The sequence below is a fragment of the Agelaius tricolor genome, unplaced genomic scaffold (assembly GCF_023055355.1).
Source record: "Agelaius tricolor isolate 1412-34295 unplaced genomic scaffold, bAgeTri1.0.p SCAF_4, whole genome shotgun sequence".
Lineage (NCBI taxonomy): Eukaryota > Metazoa > Chordata > Aves > Passeriformes > Icteridae > Agelaius > Agelaius tricolor.
In genome coordinates this window covers 46160330-46180323 of record NW_027269264.1, presented here as the reverse complement: position 1 = coordinate 46180323, position 19994 = coordinate 46160330, and the positions used below count along the sequence as shown (strand labels likewise).

Below are 19994 nucleotides of genomic sequence, written 5' to 3'. Positions count from 1 at the left end.
AAGAAAAAAAAAAAAATTTAGGTCTTTCTAAGCACATACCCTGCATGTTTATCTGTCACAAGACTGTATTGTGAATATTTTGATACAGTATTATTCAACAAGAATGGGTTGCAATGGTACAAGCAATGATAAATGCAATACAATGCTGAACATTGGTACATGCAATATTATATGAATATTCTGAACTGAATATTTCATATTTTTACTACTTTCTTTACTTCCAGTAGGAGTTGGGATATTTGGAAGTGAAGATACTGAAATTAAGTTATCTTTGAGAACTGAAAACACAGTCAAAACAAAGTGGTGACTGCCTCTTTACATGCCTTTTACAATGCCTTGATGCATTTTTTGGCCATTGCACAAATTTCCTATATACTTTTAAAAAGAAGCACTTCTAAAAAGAATAGTGTATTGTTTCTATCAGTGTTAAAATACATAAAATCTTTTTAAATTTGGCCAGGGAACAGCAATGTTCACACTATATTGAACTTTGTTGGCATTATCATGGAAAACACAAATTGAAGATAACAGGTTTATTTGGTTCTCTTTATTTGGCATGTCAGTGTTATCTTTTTGAAAAGTTGTTTGTGCTCTAAACAGAATAATGGGAAATACAGGTACAGCTTACTCTTGCTTGAATCAAAACGAAAATGAAGTGGATGATAACAAGTATTTGAAATATTTATGGTGAGGATGAATAAATAATTTAAAAGGATTGGATTTGAAGGGAGAGTGTAAGTGACATGCAGTTACACTTCCTCTCCTGTGAACAAGTCTTCACAAGATTTTTGATGAATGAATGATTTATGTTAAACTGTTGGAACTGCAGACCACTCCAATCGAATCCTTGGAGAGCAGTTTTGTTGACTCTAGGAATGTCTGCTGTTTGTTTAAAAGACGGCTTTGGATTTTTATGAATGTGAGTCTACCACACATATTGTTTTACAACTGCTGCAATGGCATCTCTTATTTGCAGGTGAGCACTTAGCAGTATATAGGGACTACACATACTTGCTGCTAACAGTATCCAGATCACACAACAATCACACTGAACTTTATTCCTTTACTCCTGCTTATCCTTTTCTTTGTATTTTAAAGCCTAATAAAATTATTTTCAAAGTCTTAGAATCTTGGATAGTATTTTATTGCATTACCTTGTGCACTATTCATGAATGTTTATTTGACATACAATTTTAACTAAATATTAATAAATATTCAAATAACCAAATATGGAAAGAAGAAAGACTTTAGATTTAGGATTATTTGGATGTGTGGGATTAATACCAGTGAACATTCTCATGTGGTGAAACACAAGGGCTTAAATAAGGGTTGAACTCAGTCAGTCATAGTGACCTTTTGCAGTACAGAGGCCCCTTAGGTCATCTTTCATATAATAATGAGTATGAACCATGTCATGTTTTGGGAATGGTATTCCCCAATTTAGTACTCCCATTAAAAAGAAGACCATGAGCTGCTCCCATCCCTCCCTCTGGTGGGAGACACAAAAGGCAGAGATCACGAGTTGAGATAGGAACAATTCATTGGATTCAGCAATGGATATGAAAGCAAAGAGTAACAGTATTAATAAAGAATATTAATAGCCAAAGTGTGCAAAGAGGGTAATTTACATGGAAAATGGTCTCCACACCTGGAACAGTTAAGCAAAGTTGAATGACTTCTGGTGACTGGAAAAGGAACACCCTTCTTGGAAGAGTCCCTTTTCCCTGCCCCTGGCACTCACATGAGGTGTAACTGAGTAGTATAATGTCTTGTCCATGCCCCCACGTGCTGATCTGGGCTGGAGCCAGGACAATACAGGAAATGAATTCTGGAAGAGCTGTAGAAATCAGGAATAGAACTTATTTTTCTACATGTGACCAAAACTTCTGTTGTGGAAAAAATAGCTTTGAAGAGTTATCTTACTCAGTTAATGAATTCAAATATCTAGAATGAAAGCAGAAGCTAGAGTTTTAACTGATATTAGTTATTTTCATGGAAATGTTAGAAATTCTGGCTTGTTTTTCTCAGTCAAGTATTTCACAGATATCGCACATATAGTGGTATTTTCCCATCCCTTACTGCAGGTTGTATATTTCTAGAGCAGTTCAGGTGTCAGAAAGAGCTGATAACCTTTATTAGAGTTGCAATGTCCTATGAATGAGGAAAAATTTTATATTAATGTCTGCTTCTATTAGCTTGTGTATTTGCTGTTCTTTTGCTATTATGTACTACAGGCAAACCATGGATTTAATACTTTAATTTAAAGGCGGAAGCCAAAAAATAAAGAAATCAAGTTATACATATAGCCTTTCATTTTTTCTCTCATGTTAAAAATGCATTTGTTAACTCCGGAAGATTAGTTGGAGGATGGAAAAGTTACTTAGGATTTATGCAGCAGTGGAAGTTTTTCTTTCTTAGCTCAGTAATCTTAAAAGTTTCATGCATTGTCTGGACTTGTGAAGGTATCTTTTTCTAACCAGCCTGTTACTTGGGGTGTTTTGGAACATGCTGGTCTCTGCAAAGAAGGCAGATGTGTGGTATCTCTGGGCATCAGTTGGCTTTCAGTGCCACCAGATTTGTAACTTTTTGCAGTTCAAATAGTCAGTGTATGTCCCTTGAAAAACTGATGCCACAAAGTAACTGATCTTGTCTTAAATATATGAATAAAGATATTTCTCAGTGACATTCCTTCTTGAAGTTAATTTGCTACCTTTTCTACTGAGTACCAAAAATGTCAGAAATGGAAATTTAGAAGAAAAATTTAAGTAGCTTAATCATCCTCAGTGACTTCAAACAGCACATGCCTGTTTTATAAGATCACTGTGACACAGAGTGCTGAATCATTTTAAGGACAACTTCTGCTTGGTGTACAGTGTAAAGTTTTGGTCTTTATGAGCATTCTTTTAGATGCCTTAAGACCATCTGAAAATAAATTGGTTTTTATCTCCATAATTTTTTTCTAAAGACAATATTAAAATTTTGGAGAAGCTGTAAACCCCCATGTACTGTTTTTTTTTTTTTTTTGTTCTTTTATATCACTTGTTTTTTTTTCCATACATTTACTTTTCCTTGTGTTACAAAAATGCTGTCTCATTTGGATGACCTGCATGGGTGTGCAGCCACGCAAGTTAAATGTTGGGTCACACATAAGAGTGTGGTAATTTTTGACTCATTAGAAGTGTATAATCCAAATTTAAATTCTAGAAATAACAATGTGAGAGTAAACTTCACAGTACATCTCAATAGAAAGTAGTTTAAGAATTCTGACATGGATTTCTGTCAATACTTGTTTTAATAACTTCATTTGTTTAAAGTTGGCATTTATTACATTTCTTTTCTCAGAGTCCTTCAGAGTTGTTTCTCTGTTCCATGATTAAATGCTGCCTTATCTAGCATTTTCTTTGGTGAGGACAGCCAGTTAGTTTGGGACTTTTTTTTTCTTTTTTTTTTTCCTTTTTTTTCAGACCAGTACTCTGTCATAATTAATGGCTCTTCCTAAGGTACCTTCTAGGGATCAGGCATTCTGTTGATCCTCTCTTTCTCATTCCTGCTTGTATCCCTATCTCTTGTGACTCTCATATTTTTCTCTTTTCCGTAAAGGAACTAATGAAAAATATTTTTAAAACAACAAATGTTTATATTTTTGACTGCGCAAGCCTGCAAGTAGTAAAGGTTTTGCATTGGACAACTGCAATTTTAAAGGCAGATTCTTTAAATTATCTCTAAACAAATAGTGTAAGGCTTAGTCCAGTTTTTGTCCATAAATTTTTTTTCTTAGGGAAGACAATTATGATACATTGACTAGACAGTGAATTTATGAGAAAGCCTAATGGTAGTTTCCTGTGATTTCTCAAAGTCTTGTTTTCCAAATAAGAAACTGCATTCTGTTTTTCAATGAATGAGTAGTAGTAAAATAATTCAATGCATTTTCAGCAGATATATTAATTCCTCTGAGTAAAATGAATGTCACTAGATCTAAATCAGTTACAACTATGCTATTTATAAGGCTGTTTTAAATAAGCATCTACCCAATTCACATGATAGTTATGAAAACTGGTCCTATCCTGTAAAAAAATATAATAGTTGTCAGCTGTAGTTTAACTCTGTAGTTTAATGCAATTTGCATTAGTTTACCCCTTGAGAATAATCTCATAGTGTAGGAATTAATGGAAGCTGCAACTCTGTCTAGTACTTTTAGGGAGTATCCTCATGAGGGACTCTGCAACCAAGTTTGAGTGGGTGGGAAAATACCACGGAAGCTACCCAAAATTTTACAGGTAAAATTTTGTGTCTAGCTGCATCTTGTGGGTGGGTGTCTGAAGAAGAGTTCATGTTACTCTCAGTAATGCTTTCAAGTGTTGAAAATTTCCAAAGCATTGTGAATAAAAGAAATTAAAAATTTGGGATTGCAGATTCATGTTTCCTTCTGGCGGTTATGTATTTATCAAACCTACTTGGTTTCCAAGTATAGAAAGGAATTTGGAATATTAATTCGTGATTTTTTTTTTGAGCATTTTAAAATTTATTTTAAAATTAAAAAGTATTTTTATGCTGTGTTTTCTCATATGATTACATAGCTACTAAGGTATGGCTCATTTTCAGAACTAAATTGAGCAGGACAATTTCCCAGTAACTGAAACTTCTTAGAACTTCCTTTGGTTTTGGTTCAAAGCTCCTTGTAGGTATTGAAGTTTTTGTAGATAAAGAAAATTAAATCAGGAGTAATTGAGCGACAGATCATCTTAGAGATAGGTAGGTTTTGGCTTTCTGTGTTTGGAAGTTTGTCTTGCAGGCCAGGAGCTGATGAGAATCCAAACTTGCAGGATGTTTCTATTAGAAATAAGTTGAATAAATAATATTTAATTTATCTTTAATCTGTAACAGCTCATCTTTCATCAAAGAAAACAACCCAGCTTTTAGATTTTGTCGGCGCTTTGAAAATACTGTGTGGCAGCCCCTGACAATGCACTGCTTGACCTTGCTGTGTGCCATTCTTCTTGCTAAAAAGGCATGCAGGAGGCACACTGACAGTAATCTCTCAGCTTGGCACTTTTACAGTGAGAACGGCTTACTGTGTAAGCATGAGGCTTAACATGCCATACCTTGTTGTAATTGCAAGTTCTAAGAAGGTCATCTCAGGTCTTTTATCCTTTGGGGTGGATGGGTTAAATTGTGTGCAGTTCATATTATAGCTTATTGGTTATTTGAGTTCTTTAAGTGCAAGTTTGTGGACACTAGAACAGTAAATATCATTTGGAGCAAATACATAACCTTATGAAAAATTCCAGTGTCTTAGCCAGAACTCTTCCGTTCCCTTTATTGTGCAAAATTTTAATAGTGCAGTTTCTGTCTGCCCAGTCCCTGTCAGTATTAATAGACACTTGTAAGTCCTTGATATCCACAACCAGCTGCAAAAATCTATTTATATGTATTTGCTCACTCTTTCTAGCTTGTTCCCTCACCTATGGTCCATGCTACTGAAATTGTTCGGTGTCATAGTGACTGTGAGGATTTCAGAATGCATGAGTAACTTATTATGGGTTTTAATAGTTTTTGTACCTGCTTGTCTCAAATTGATGATTTTGTTTTAAAAGCAGGATTCTTCTGCTTTCTCCATTTCCTTAATTCTGTATTACACTGAAATTCTAAGGGTAAGTGGTTCTCAGGTAGGAAGAATTTACCCAGTGTCAGGGTTTCTGTATTTTAAAAGGTTTTCCCCTTTTAATAGATTGTCCTACACAGTCATTTCTGAAAGAATGTAAAGTAAAAACTCCATAATTTTACTCACTAAATAAAATGAAGGCACTTTCTTCCTGTCTGTAATGGTTTATTACATCTCATGAGAGGAACATAAAGACAAGGTTTTGCCATCATTCTTTACACAGAGATCTATTTTTGCTGTCTCAGACTGGTTGTTACTTATGGTAGCTAAATTAACTGAAGATCCAGAGTATCTGAAATGTGTGATATGGAAGGCCAGTAAATTCTGAAAGCAAGCATGTAAAGAGAAGTGTCTTCAAATGGCCTGCACTTTGCAATTTTTCTGTAAACAGAATAATGGCACTGAAAAACTCACTGTGAAACAGTTTGTTTTAGAAGCATATTTACTGTCCATTTTGTGTGGCTCCCAAGAGGTGAAATGTAAGGTCTTAAGAGGCTTGGGAAGCAGTCAAGGCTGGGACAGCAGTAAGTGTTACTTGAGATGCCGTTAGTTTCAGAACCAAACCACGTCATTTAGTGGATCACACATTCAAGAGGGATGTCAAACATGAGGTTAATGTGAAGAATTTGGGCTTACAGAATGAATTCCAGAAGCAGGAGTTAAATTCTGCCCAATTGCAGCAGCTATGCAAAATTGGGAATCCTTGTTTTGGCTTCCTTATGAGTTGTCTGGAATATGTCCATAATGGGGAATTTGAACAAATATGAGCGGAAAATCTTGGACTGCATTTGATTCAGATTATTTTATGGGTCATATGTTCCTGCCCACCACTTCAGCTTTTCCTGTGAAAAGCCAGTAAGTGTTTATAAGCTCTATGCTTCTCTCACGCACATTTTTGGCGTATTTTGTACTTTTGTTTCTTTTTTGCCAGAATAGCATGTTGGACTTGCTTATTACAGGGGAAGATCTGCTAGAGGATTTTTATAGATAGAGTTTGCTTTTTGAATGGAAACAGTAGTTATGGAATCATGCATTCCCTAGGAACCTCACCAATCAGTCAGCCAGGAGGTATGAAATACCATGGATCTGTTTTCTCAACATCAAAACTGCACTTCTAACATAAGCATTATACACAAAGCTTGTTATTTCCCCCCCCCTTTTTATGGAGGGTTTTTCGTTTGTTTTTACATCCCTAGAGGACAAAGGCATGGAGAGCAGCCCTGCCAAGAAGAAATTGGGAGTGAAAAGCTAGAAATAACCTGGCAATATATGCGTGCTGCCCTGGAAGCCTGGGTTGCATCCAGAACCCCATGGGCAACAGGGGAGGGAGGGGATTCTGCCCCTCTGCTCTGCTCTGGTGAGATCTAACTGGAGCACTGCATCCAGTTCTGGGCTCCCAGCATAAAAAAGAAGGACAAGGCCCTTTCAGAGTGAGTCCAGGGAAGGGCCACAGGGCCCTTGCTCAGAGGACTGCAGCACCTCTCATGTGATAAAAAGGCTGGGAGAATTGGGACTTGAAGAAGAGAAGACACTGAGGATACCTTACTGCAGCCTTTCAGTACCTAAAGCAGCCCCACAAGAAAGATGGGGACAAACATTTTAGCAGGGTATGTAGTTACTGAGCAAGGGGTAATGACATTGAGCAAAACGAGGGTTGATTTAGCTTAGATGCAAGTTTTTTTATGCTGAGGCCTGTAAAACACTGGAACAGGTTACCCAGGGAGAGATGATACATGCCCCAACCCTGGAAACAAAATTCAAGTCCAGGTTGAACAGATGTCTGTGCAACGTGATGTAGTTGAATATATCCGTGTTCATTGCAGGGGCATTGGACTAGATGGCTTTTACAGGTCCCTATCAACTTAAACTATTCAGTGATTGTTTATAAGTAATTGGCATTAAGAATGATTTCTGTCTTAGTGAAAACTGAGCAGCTCAATGAACAAACATACTATATTTACTGGAATATCAGCATTTTATCCTATTTAAAACATACATGCACAAAAGCAATTGTCATATTGAAAATTTTACAGCCAATATGTAGTAGATATGTGGTCTGGAATCTGGAGTTCTTTATGCTTATGGACTGTGCTTTTCTTTCCTGACTCTTGCAAAAAAAGTAATTGTAGAGTTTCATCTAAATATCTGAAGTTGCCATCTTTGTACTGGATTGGTGTGAACTAAAAATGGTAACTGTCTGTTATGACCAAGTTGAAGATGCATATTGTTAATCCATTTCAGATAAAGTAACAAGTTTATTATATGCAGAAGTAATAGCAATTGCATTTGAATAATATAATCCAAACTTAAACTTTAGATTGTAAAAGGAAGATTTTTCCTGTAACTCAAGTAATCTTTCTATAGTGTGGAGTATCATGAGCAACTCCTTGTGAAGATCTAGAAACCTATTGAATAAGGAGAGGTATCATAGGTTGTATCTAATCTATGTCTTTTATGTGTTTGGAAGGAAGGAAGGAAGTTGTATGACATCTTAAATAATGTCAATAAAAATCTGAAATGAGGTATTCAGGAAGGTATGATGTTGATTTTTTTGTGTTCTTTTTCTGTGCACAACAGTTCATGTTGTCAAGACAATGGATCTTTAAGTGAAAGCATTGCTTCTGTGTACTCGTATACTTCAGGCTCCTTAAAGAATGACTATAATAAGTGTTGGATTTAACATGGGTGACATTCCACTGAAAGCTGTGTTAAGGTCTTTGTTCTTTTCCTGTATAACCCAGAGCGGAGCCATACTTAACAGTTAAGTTTGATTGCTTCGTAGAAATCAGTGGCTTTCTGTCTAGTTGTGTGTCCTGTCACGTTTAATTGTAATCATTTGGAATTTTCAGACTACAGTACATGTATGGAAATCAATATTTTTGATACAATACGCTGGAGGGATTTCAACATATATAGGTATTTTAGTTAAATACACCATATAAATGCATAGAAGACAAGTATGTTTCATAATTGTTACACACAACATTTTACAATTATTTGCTTTATGGTTCCAAATAAAGCCAGGATATTCACACTGGTTACCATTTCTAACCTAGTGCTTAGTACGTCCCTTGCACATCTTAAAAATTATTGCAGGGTTGTTGGGTGTTACAACCATTTTAGCAATATGAGATACATTATTTGGCCCTAATGCACTGCTTTCTTCTGCCATAAGCTTTAGAATAGAATAGAAAAGAATATACCTGAGTGAAGCGTGAAGGAAGGTGTGTTTCTACCAAGCATGGACCTCAAGTCCATGCAATATAAATGTATCTTTTCCTCTTTCCAGATGCATAAAGTCACTTAGCAATTTATCCTCACGTCACATTACATAAAATTGTGCTGCTATAAGAGAGCTTAAATGTAAATGTTTTGAAGGTAATTTATGGGTGGCATGGGAGAATTAGTAATCGAAAGAGTAATGGAATTGGAACCAGCTGTGGAAGCTACATAGGAAATTGTTCTTCCTTCCTGCAGTAACAGAGACATGCTGTAATTTTTAACCCTTGTCCCCCTACCTTCACCCTGTGTTGCAGATCTTCTTTACATGACTAGCTCACACACACACACACACACACACACACACACACACACACACTCTTTTAATTCCTTACTGTAATTATTTGGTAAATTTGTGGACAACTGCTGTCATTGTCACTAGGTGGGTTGTTACACATAAATTTCTGTCTCTCAAGATCCTGAAGTAAACTTTTGAATGAACATGTTTCACAATAACAGCTGTAGAACTGTTGAAAAGTGGAATCTGTGGACATCTCTCTCTCTCTTGAGCTGTAATGGTTTGGTTTGATGAAGGTAGTGTTTGCTAAGACCAACAGGACCCCTAGGGAATATGAAAAACTTCACCATCATTGCTGAAAACCTTATAGCAGATTCCTTGAAATAGGTGTTATTTATTCCCATTTTTTCAGATGAGGAAATGGAGGTATGTAGAAGTCAAATAAATAGCAGAGTTAAAGGTTAAGGATTGGTCTACACCAATTTTGGTCATTAAAACACAGTTTAAAAGAGGGGGCTTGCAAATGAAGTTGTCATTATACTGGTATAGAGGTTGTGTTGTCCTGATTATTAAATTCCATGCTTACATGTTCACCAGAAGTCTTAAAATGGGCTCTTTAAATAAGGCTCTTTTTGATAAGAGGAAAAATGGATTTTATTTCAGTTGTGGTAATACCATTTCTGTTTTAGATTGCAATTCCACATATTGATTATATATTGGTTGCATTGTGTTTTTAAGCTTTGATGAGCCCAGGATTGTATTGCTGTTGATGGACTTAATTTCAGTGGTTACACAACTTTCAAAAGAAGCCTTAATGCCTATTGTACTGCATATGTAACTTTAATTTAATAAAGCCTCTGATGTACATTCATAGAAGTGCATGTAACTAAAATTGGGTTTTGCTGCATGAATTATAAAGGCTTAGTAGTATTGTTGACTTTTTAAGTATATAGAGGCAAGGAATATATTTTTTTGAAAAAACTTGTTTAACTTTTTTGTATGTATTTTTGAATTGTAAGATAGTTCATTAGGTACTTCTATTTTGACAGCAGTTAAATTTAGAGAACAGTAAAGCTATTTTAAAGAGTGAAAAACATCTAAGTGTTCATGGTTTATCTTGGTGAGTCAGGTGAAAGAACTTCATGCTCTTTATTCTCTAAAGTTTGCCAAATGGTGGTAATGATAAAGTGTCTGTGTAGTTTAGATAAAAGATGTTTTGGAGCAGGTTTAATGTAAATAATTAAGTGAACTGGCTAGCAGGCTGAAAAATGTTGTGCATTAACAAATGTTAAGTTCAGTCTGGTTGTGCATTCTATGTTTTGGTTTTGGATTCTTTCATGGGTGTCTTTTATGGCATATTCCCCGTGGTAGAACTCTCACACAGACTCTGTGGTACAAAATTATACACAAGCTGAATGTAAAATAGGTGAATGCCTGTTCCCATCTGAACTAAACATTTGGCACATTTTCTCCAAAGACTTAGAAGTTCACAATTATTTGTCCTTTCTGATTTTATAATTAAGCTATGGTTTGGAAACCTACCAACCTGAACAGAGCTTTCAGAGTTTATTTCTTCTCATTGTCTGCTGATCGATGGTTGTGTAAGTTGTTTTACTGTTGCAGAGTAAATGGAAGTATTCCATTATGTTAAAACAAAGTGCTCTATTCAGCTCTAAGGAATAACCTTAATAAAGGATATGCCTGACTGAAAATGCTAGAGATTTTTTTCATTCCTAATATGGCAGGTAGCAGTAATGTTTTGTAATTTTTTATTGTAGTAAAACAGTAGCTTGACTGAACATGGGTGCTTTTTGGTGGTATGTGGCAGCTGTACATACAGTTTCAGCAAATTTGAAGTATTTATATTTATATTTATATTTATATTTATACCCATTTGAAGCTGAGAAGATAAAGATGAAACAGGTAGGTGGTTATATGAGTGGAATTTAACTAGAATACTCAGTTTAAGTAAACCTGTCTTCCAGAAACTGCAGAGGAAACTTGAATGACTCCAGGCAATTTTAGATTTAAATCAGTTTTATCGATGATTATAACTTGTTTTAAAAAAGGCTCAAGAGAATTTCCTTGGTATACATTGTGAGAACAATTCCCATGTCATAATCATTAATTTAATATAAACTATGACTTCATAAATCAAAGACTAGTTACAAATTTAGAAATTTATCTGAATGAGATTTAGGAATCTAGATAAAAAATAGCAACCTCCTGAAATGTGTCTAAAAGTAGCACCCGGAAGATAGATCAAGCAGGCTTTTTGCTGTACTTCAGAAGTATGATGTTTATCTCTAAAAATGGTGCTTGCAAACATGCTGAGATTCTATTTGTAATACCTTTTCTAGACTGCTAAGCCATTGGAGTCTTTTCAGAAAGGGATATGCTGGTAAGTGGCATGAAAGGGAAGGGGAGAGTTAGTTGATGTTACCTGTTGTGTCATGGCACAGTCTCTGAGTCACCATTTGACTAAAGATCTAATAAAATATGTTGTATCTGTCCTATAATAACAATAGAAATTTATTACTTTTAGGCAGTCATGTTGGAATAAAAATTTAATCTAAAGCCTTTTTCCTTGCTGGTCAAACCTGACAAAACACTAAGGTTCAGATCATAAGAGAAAAATTACACGAATCTCTGAATTAGATGATGTTGGGAGAAACTAGCCACAGTACTATTTCCATGTTGAATAATTAAATTTACTTCCTGTTGGTATTTGAAAGGAAGTTCATCTATTTAAACCACCATTTAATTCTTGAGTGCATACTGAGGCAATACCTCTTAATTCACTAAAGGAAAGAATAACATCTCCTTGATCTTCCTATACTTAAAATTCAAGATGTAAATATTCTGTGCTGTTTTGACTCACCTAAATTAAAGGCTGGAATCTGGGAACCAATATAATTTTGTAGGACCCTTCTGATATTTCTGTTAATTTTGAAGGTTTTCTGCATTCATCAGCAGTTATAGTTATCTATGTTTTTCCATGAGTAATGGATATTTTGGGTGTTTTGTAGGAATGCCAGCCAAGATAATACATACCAGTGTTTGCATACATCCTCCTGTTTTCCAGAATGTTTTCCTTTGTCTTCAGACCAGAAATTTAGATAATACAGGCATGCATGCTCTGATTTAATTTAATCAATTTAATCAAGGCACCTATGCTAGGAATTCAGATGCTTTGCACTTTCCTGAATAATTAGTGAAGAGAGAGAGGTTTCAAAATAGTTTTGTTTTTTTGGTACACTGATTCTTCTTCTTTAGTTATTTACTTATTTTTGAAGACTGTACAGGAAGTCTGAAGAAAGTTGTTTCCATATTTAGATGTATCACATTTAGAAACTCAGATTATATGAATCTGGGCCAAGCTGAATTTAATAACATGCAAGTTTGCAGGAGAATACATCTGTCAATTCTAACACCTAAAAGAGAGGAAATTAAAAGTTGTTGAAATGTCCTTTCAAATCTGTATGCTTCCTTCTGCATTGAAATTTGTGGGTAATGCACTCCTGTAAACCCCAAAAAATTTACATTTTTCTGTTGCTGTGGAACAGCATCTTGCCCATCTCTTATATTGTAATTTTTCATACTTTGTCTTTCTCTTGAGTGTTCACTTGTGCAACCTTAGTGTATATCTTACACATTTATTTTCAGTTTAGTTTACAGAGGAAAAGAGTGAAAAATTGTGACTTGGTAAACTTGCCCATTTTACAAGTAGTGTGGTTTATATCAGTGCATGATTGTGGAACAAAACATGACATCACTGTGTGTTTGTTTGAAAAACAGGTTTAAAAAAGAACAGAAAAAAAGAAATTAGAACACTTACTACTGCCTTCACCTTTCACTGCTGTCATGGAAAATACATCTGGGTGCCTAACAGCTGAAAACATTTATCTAGTTTGAAAAGAGGAATGAGGGATGTTTTCTTCCAGATTTGTGAAATACTCCCCTTAACCTCCTTTTATCTTCAAATAATGTTTCAGACTTAATATTGAAGAACAGAACAGGGTTCTGTTCTCTCTGTTCATCATCACTAAAATAGTCTCTTAATTTCCTTCACTTGCACATTGAAGTTGGATGTGAGGTAGAAGGGGAAAACCTGCTTTTTTGTGGGCCTGAGGTTAATTCCAATGCAAGAAGGTTATGCAAGTATCCCCTCTGAAGTTTTATGGACTTCTAGAACTTCTTTACACTGAAAAAAAGAGTTTAGGGTGTATTTGAAGTGATGTGTGAGAGGGAATACTTGACCTGTAAACCAAACACATTTTGATACAGACAAGCAATAACAAGCATGAGTTGAAGCCTTCTGCTATTCGTATTAACATATGGTTGTGCCTAGATACTGCAGCACTTGGACCAGATTTCTTTGGTGATCACGATAAACAGTGGCTTTTCTCCAGAATTCACTGGTTTTCTGTGGTATTTTATCTGTCTGAATGTTACAGGGTGCCCATGGAGTCTCCCTCTATGGAGATATTCAAAACCCACCTGGTTGAATTTCTGTGTCACCTGCTCCAGGTGACCCTGCCTTGGCAAGGGGGTTGGACTGGATGATCTCCAGAGGTCCCTTCCAACACTGACCATTCCATGGTTTTGTGAAGAGCTTGTGCTGTTGTAACTGTCTGCTTTGGGAATTACTGTGTCAGATATCCAGTCCTTTCTGTTGTGATTGTTGATGAGTTGTCCGCCCATATTTTTGTCCTAAAAATGTTTTAAGTATGAACATTTTTATAAGAAGATATTACATTTCTATTTTTAACTCTTTCCTGTCATCTTGCTTAACTTTCTTAATTGCATTTACGGTTTTGAATGCTTTGCTGAAGAAAATAACAGAGGGGTAAATATGCTGGTATCTGATCAAAAGACAGATTTCAGCCTTGTCAGTCTGTATGCTGGTGTACAAAATAAAAGTCTTTCAAAGGGTCTCAAATTTTCCTGCGCTCCTCATCTTGCCTGTCAGCAGTGTGACATTTGCTTTTCCATGCAAATCAGTAATTTTGGATGGGAAGAGAATAAGCTTTAAAAAAACTTGCAAGAAAACATGGACATTATGTATTTAAACAACAGGCACAAAAATAAGAAGTCCTTTTTTCTAAATTGCCAGAAGGCCTGAGTTTTGAATGATTAAAACATGGCCTTCTGTAGGGGGACCTTTTTTGTGGGGAGCTAAGTTCTTAAGTAGATGCTGGTACTTGCATTACTGTTTGTTGCTAGGGTTTGTTGTTCCCTTTCCACTTGAACCAGCTATTCCTGCTCTCTATTTAGTATTCCAGTCATTTCCATCTCTCTTCAAATAAGGCAGTAATCATCTGTGTCAGACCACCTTTGTGATACTTGTTCTGCAAAACCTGCATTTTCACCAGAAATGGAGAAATATCTGTGAAGTGTAGCTCTTGCCTCCTTCTCATCGTTCCTGCCCATGAACAGACAGCATCTTCCCTGTGGAGTATATCAAACCAGAGGCCTGAAAGAGCAGGGTGTATGTACACTTGGAGCAGAAGGGGGTTTTTAGTATAGTAGAATCACTTAGAAATATTGAATGGTTCGGATTGAAAGGGACCTTAAAGACCATTTCATTCCAATGTCCCTGCGACTAAACCAGGTTGCTCAGCGCCCCATCCAGGCTGGTCTAAAAAACTTCAGGGACCGGGCATCCACAGCTTCTGTCAGCAACCTGCGCTAGTACCTCACCACCCTCACAGTAAAGAATTTCTTCGTAATCTCTAATCAAAACCTACCCTCTTTCTCAGTTTAAACCTACTGCCCTATGTCCTAATGCTACATGTCCTTGTGGTAAGTCCCTCCAGCTTTTTTGAGGCCCCCTTCAGATACAGGAATAATGTTTCCCCAGAGCCTTCTCTTCTCCAGGCTGAGCAATGCTCCCAGCCTGTCCTCACAAGAGAAGTGCTCCAGCTCACTGATCAATTTAAAGGCTCTCTTTAACCTTTTCTCTTGCTCAAGACAAGGAAAGTGCTCACCTTTTAGTTCAACCAGCTATAGTTTTGCATTTTTTTTCTCCATACTATGCCATATCTGCTCTCACAAATGATAGATAGTTGCAAGTTTTCAGGAAGCCAGTGTTTCAGGACAGAACTGGGAACAAAGGAGCTATCCAGATTTTTTCCAGGGCAGCATATGATCTTGAAGTTCTGAAAGAAGGCAATTGCAAACACAGAGAAAAAAGAAATGGTTTTTCTCTGTAAATTATAGTATTGTAGGTACCCAGAAAAGTTCCTATTTAAAGGCCTGATGTGTGAAAGATTTCCTATAGTTTGCAAATCTCTGTCATAAAATACAATTTCCATTTATATACAAACCTCTGGAAAAGGAACAGTAGAGGTTCTTTTTAGGCATAAATGTGCCATTTTTCCCTTCTCTGGTTGGGCCATGAAAAAGTGAGTAATTTTGGTTTATTTGATTTTTTGTTTTTGTCTGATTTTTCTTGAGACATTCTGGGGAGACTAATCTAGTTTCAACCTCTGGTTGCTAGTGGCATATTTTCTGAGTATTGTTTGAGAATAAGGAAGCTCCCAAAAGGAACAAGGGGAAAAAATCCACAATATTTATTGAAAGTGGTTCAGTAAATAGAAGATTGTTGTTAGGCCCAGGAGTATAAACTCAGCTAGGGTTGAAATTCCCTGAAAAAATTGAAACTCCATACTGCAGATGTGGTGCTGATTTACAATGTCCCCTTTGCAGAAATTGCTTTTAAGGTAAAACTGTTCATTTTGACAAAAACCTGTGAACGTGTAGAATAGTCTGTTTCACAGATTTAATATATATTAATCTTACGTCAGCCATGGAATTGGGAATTTTTGTAAAAGTATTAGGAGATATGTCAACACCATAACTATTTTCCTCTGTTTCTGCTGAAGCAGAAATTTAAAATATTATCTTTTCCTACTGGGCTTTAAAAGAAAACAACAACAGCAACAACAAAAACCACCCCAGAAATCCTGGTGTAAAAAGATTTTATCTCCTGTAGTTTTAATCACTATACAACTTTTGCAGAACAATATTAGTGAAATCATATAGTGTAAAGTTAACATCTCAAATCCAAACAATAGCTGAAGATCTGGAAGTGCAGGTACATTTCAGGCAAACTCTATCTTGTCTTTTTTTTCCACACTTACAGTAATATTCCAGTGTACATGATATCCAGATGTTCAAATCAGCCTAAATGTATTAGCTGTATTTCCCTTTCGAAGTGTGAAAAAAAAGGATTTAATTCATTATTCTTTGAAGGGTAATAATTGGAAAAGTGCAGTAGTGCTGGTAGTTGCATCTGATTATCTTGTGTGCATATAGGTATGTGCTGTAGCACATTAGAAATACAGCATTCTGAGTTATTTAGGAAGTTCATGGTTAACTAAAATAGAATAAGCCACCTTGGTTTTTTGTAAATATTTAGCTAATTTTAAGATGTTATGCCAAGATGCGTTCCTGGATGTTGTTATCTTAATTTTTGTTTTGAATAGTCTAAACAGTTACTTTAACTGTCAGGCATCCCTTGGACCCTGCAGAGCTTAGCACCAGTAGCAGTTGCCAAGTGTCTGACTTTTACGCTCAGAATGTTTGATTTATCAGGTGGCAGAATATATTCCTGTCTGTTTTTCTTCCCTAAAATGAGTAGCTAGAATACTGTTCAATGTGAGTGTGGTGTAAGGCAAAAATGTTTTCATGTTAGTGCTTCACTCTTCTCATAAAAAGGGGGACTTAATTCTTGTCACCTGAGGGAGCTAGTAATTAAAATAAAGTAATTTTTTTCTAGATAATTTTGTTTATTAATAAATTATTTTTTCTTTGACTTACTGAAAGACCTCTCAAAGTAGTTAAGATACCCTCTGAAAATAAAATTCAATGCTGACACAATATAGACATACAATACCAACCTTTGTGGTAAGTTACATGAACTGGAGAACTCTATAATATTCCAATAAGAAAAGCAACCAGGCGGTGATTAAGGTAAGAATGCAGCAAGTTTCTGTGAAAGCCTTTGATTCACAAAAATAGTACATCTTTTATTGTGTGTGATGTATGTTGTGGATGAATCTTGGAAATTGTTCGCTTTTCACATTTGGGGTTTTATGGAATGTACTTGGATGACAAGTGCAGGCAATGGCTGTTGAGCAGTTTTTTGCATTCCAAGAACAACGAATATCAGTTTATAGTGTAGGGAATGATGGAACATTGGAAACTTAATTTGTATTATAATTATACCTTTGTCTGTGTGCTTTATAGTGTCCCTTGAATAATAAACTCATTTTCATAATCACAGCTTCACTTGTGAATTTTGAGCTACAAATGTTTCTCAGCTTCTAAACCACAGAATCTGTGAAAGTGTCACTTGGTTCCATGTGGGCTATGCCTTTTAGGTTGTTGTGTAGTTATTGGTAAACCATTACTGTTACCTTTTGGTGGGCTGACCTTGGCTGGATGCCCACCAAGCTGCTTTATCACTCCATCCTCAGCAGGATGGAGTGGGAGAAGAGAGGAAGATGGAGAAAAATTGCATGGATCGAGATAAAGGCAGCTTAATGAAGTAAAAGTGAAGTCTTAACATGGAAACAAGGGAAAGCAGAGGATTTATTTTCTACTTCCTGTTAGCAGGGAATGTCTTGCTGCTTCCCAGTTGGGCTTCAGTGAGCAAAGGGGTTGCTCTGGAAGACAAATTATGAAAGCACATGCACAGCCTCCATGTCCTCCCCCCCTTAAAGACCATCTCATTTCAACCCCCCTGCCATGGGCAGAAGCACCTTCCACTAGACTGAGTCGCTCGGAGCATTATCCAACATGACCTGGAACATTTCCAGGAATGAAACATCCACAGCTTCTCTGGGCAACCTGTGCCAGTGCCTAAGAACCTTCAAAGTAAAGAATAATGTCTAATCTAAGTGTACTGCCTTGTAGTTTAAGTAAAGTTAGAAGAAGGGTAGGTGTGGCTAAACCAAAGATAATAAAAGTTTCAGTTTTATCAGAGAAATAAAAGATGGAACTGATAAAGAAGATTAAAAAAGTGTGAAGGCAATCAGCCTGATGCTATAGAGATGTTTCTGTGAAGCATGAAAAATAGTGAAGGGATTGGCAGAGATGGATAAGACAGGAGCTTAATTGTGTAGTATAAAATGTGCCTAAAATTATTTTAAAATCATACTTAGCGACAGAAAATTATAGCAAAGATGTTAGACATCAAGAGGATAGATAGTGCCTGCTTTGGGAAACTGGAGTGGTGCCAGATAAAGAAGCATTTTGAGGGTAATGATTCACATTGTAGACCTTTGTAGAAATTTGTTCAAAAGTACTTGAGTACTTCCATTACATTTCTGTCTGTGTGAACTAATATCTTCCGAAGAGAAAAAAAAAGAAAATATTTTTGTGTTTTAGTCTTAAGATGGTGTCATATTTTAAAAACAATTATTTATCATATTTTTATCATGCAAATAAAAATGTGAAATCAGTCTCTGGTTTATGATTTTCACATTTCTTCTCCTCATGTTACAACTGGTGTGATGGAAGACTTCTTACTTTTACATATATATTGCATTAGTGTGTTTTTTTGGGATAGCAGTGTTTTCACAGAGGTGAATTTTCTTTTTTTCCAGAACCCTGTCAAGAAAATCCCAGATTCTCATGAAATTACACTCCAGCATGGAACAAAGACAGTAAGTGATAACGTTTTCAACTCTTCATGCTTTTCTAAACTGTGCCAGTCTGTGAAATAGGTTAACAAATACTTATCAGCTAAAGTTCAAGAAGCATATTTTTCCTTGATTTGTTATTTTAGTTGGTCTCTTTTCTTAGTGCAATTGAAAGTGTGTTTCATGACTACCTCTTCAATTTCTTGTAATAGCCTAACTATGGCTCCATTTGACTCAACTGTAGTGTCATTGTCATCAAGTATGTTCTCTGTAATTGTTAGAGCTTTTCTTCTAGGATAGACCTTCCTGATATGTAGACATGGGTCTAATCTAGACCTTTCTTTGGTCATGGGTTTAAAGGAGAATGTTATTGCCAACGACTTCTTTGCAGCCAAGTACTTCATTTTACTTCAGTCTTTTATTTATACACCATTCTCAGTTTCTTGAGATCTTGTTCTTCCTTGTCTTTCACTGCATCTTTTCCAGTTTTTATCTTCACTACTGCTCCTTTGCTTTTTTTGAAAGAACCACAATCAAACCTTGAAGTATCTTTCTTTGCTCTATGTATTTCTATCTCTGTATAATCACATCTTCCAGTATAAATTCAATTGTTTTTGTGGGCTGATTGACCTGTAAAAAATGCATTGCACAACATTAAACAAAATAGAGTGGATTTTTCTGCACACAATGCATGCAACTGCTTTGCATATTAATTTCTATGGATACTAGATTTTGCAGAGTAGTGTACTAGTGCAAATCAGTTTCCCATTTTACATGTGACACCACCTGCTTCTGCAGTAAATTTCTTGAATACACGTCCTAACAAACTTTGTTAGGTAATTTTTTTTGATTTATATTTTTTCTATATTAAACCAGTAAATCTTTTCATGGCTTCTTAAAGAGTAAGCTCATGTTATTTCTAACTAAAAGGCCTTGTTAAGTGGAAGTTACAGTTCTGGAAGACTTCTGAGATATTTTGACTGCAGGAGAATGCAGCTGTCATCACCTTGAACAGAGGTGAATTGTAGTGTGGGATATATATAGCACAGTTGGATTAGACTGGACGCAGTAAATTAAACATATTGAAAAAAATATCTCTTCTGTAGGAGGGCTGTCTTTTTGGGGGTTTTTTTGTTTGTTTTAGAACAGTGAAACCATTTACCCC

At 35.9% G+C, this 19994-nt stretch overlaps 1 protein-coding gene across 1 annotated transcript in view; it reads left to right on the top strand.

Moving 5' to 3' along the window:
• The window catches only part of WDR70 (WD repeat domain 70), a 125015-nt gene that overhangs the window by 12299 nt on the left and 92722 nt on the right, over window positions 1-19994 (top strand). Inside the window, exon 6 of the mRNA XM_071425521.1 lies at window positions 18794-18853. Coding sequence (XP_071281622.1) covers window positions 18794-18853 — 60 coding nt within the window. The remainder of the gene's footprint in view (window positions 1-18793; window positions 18854-19994) is intronic.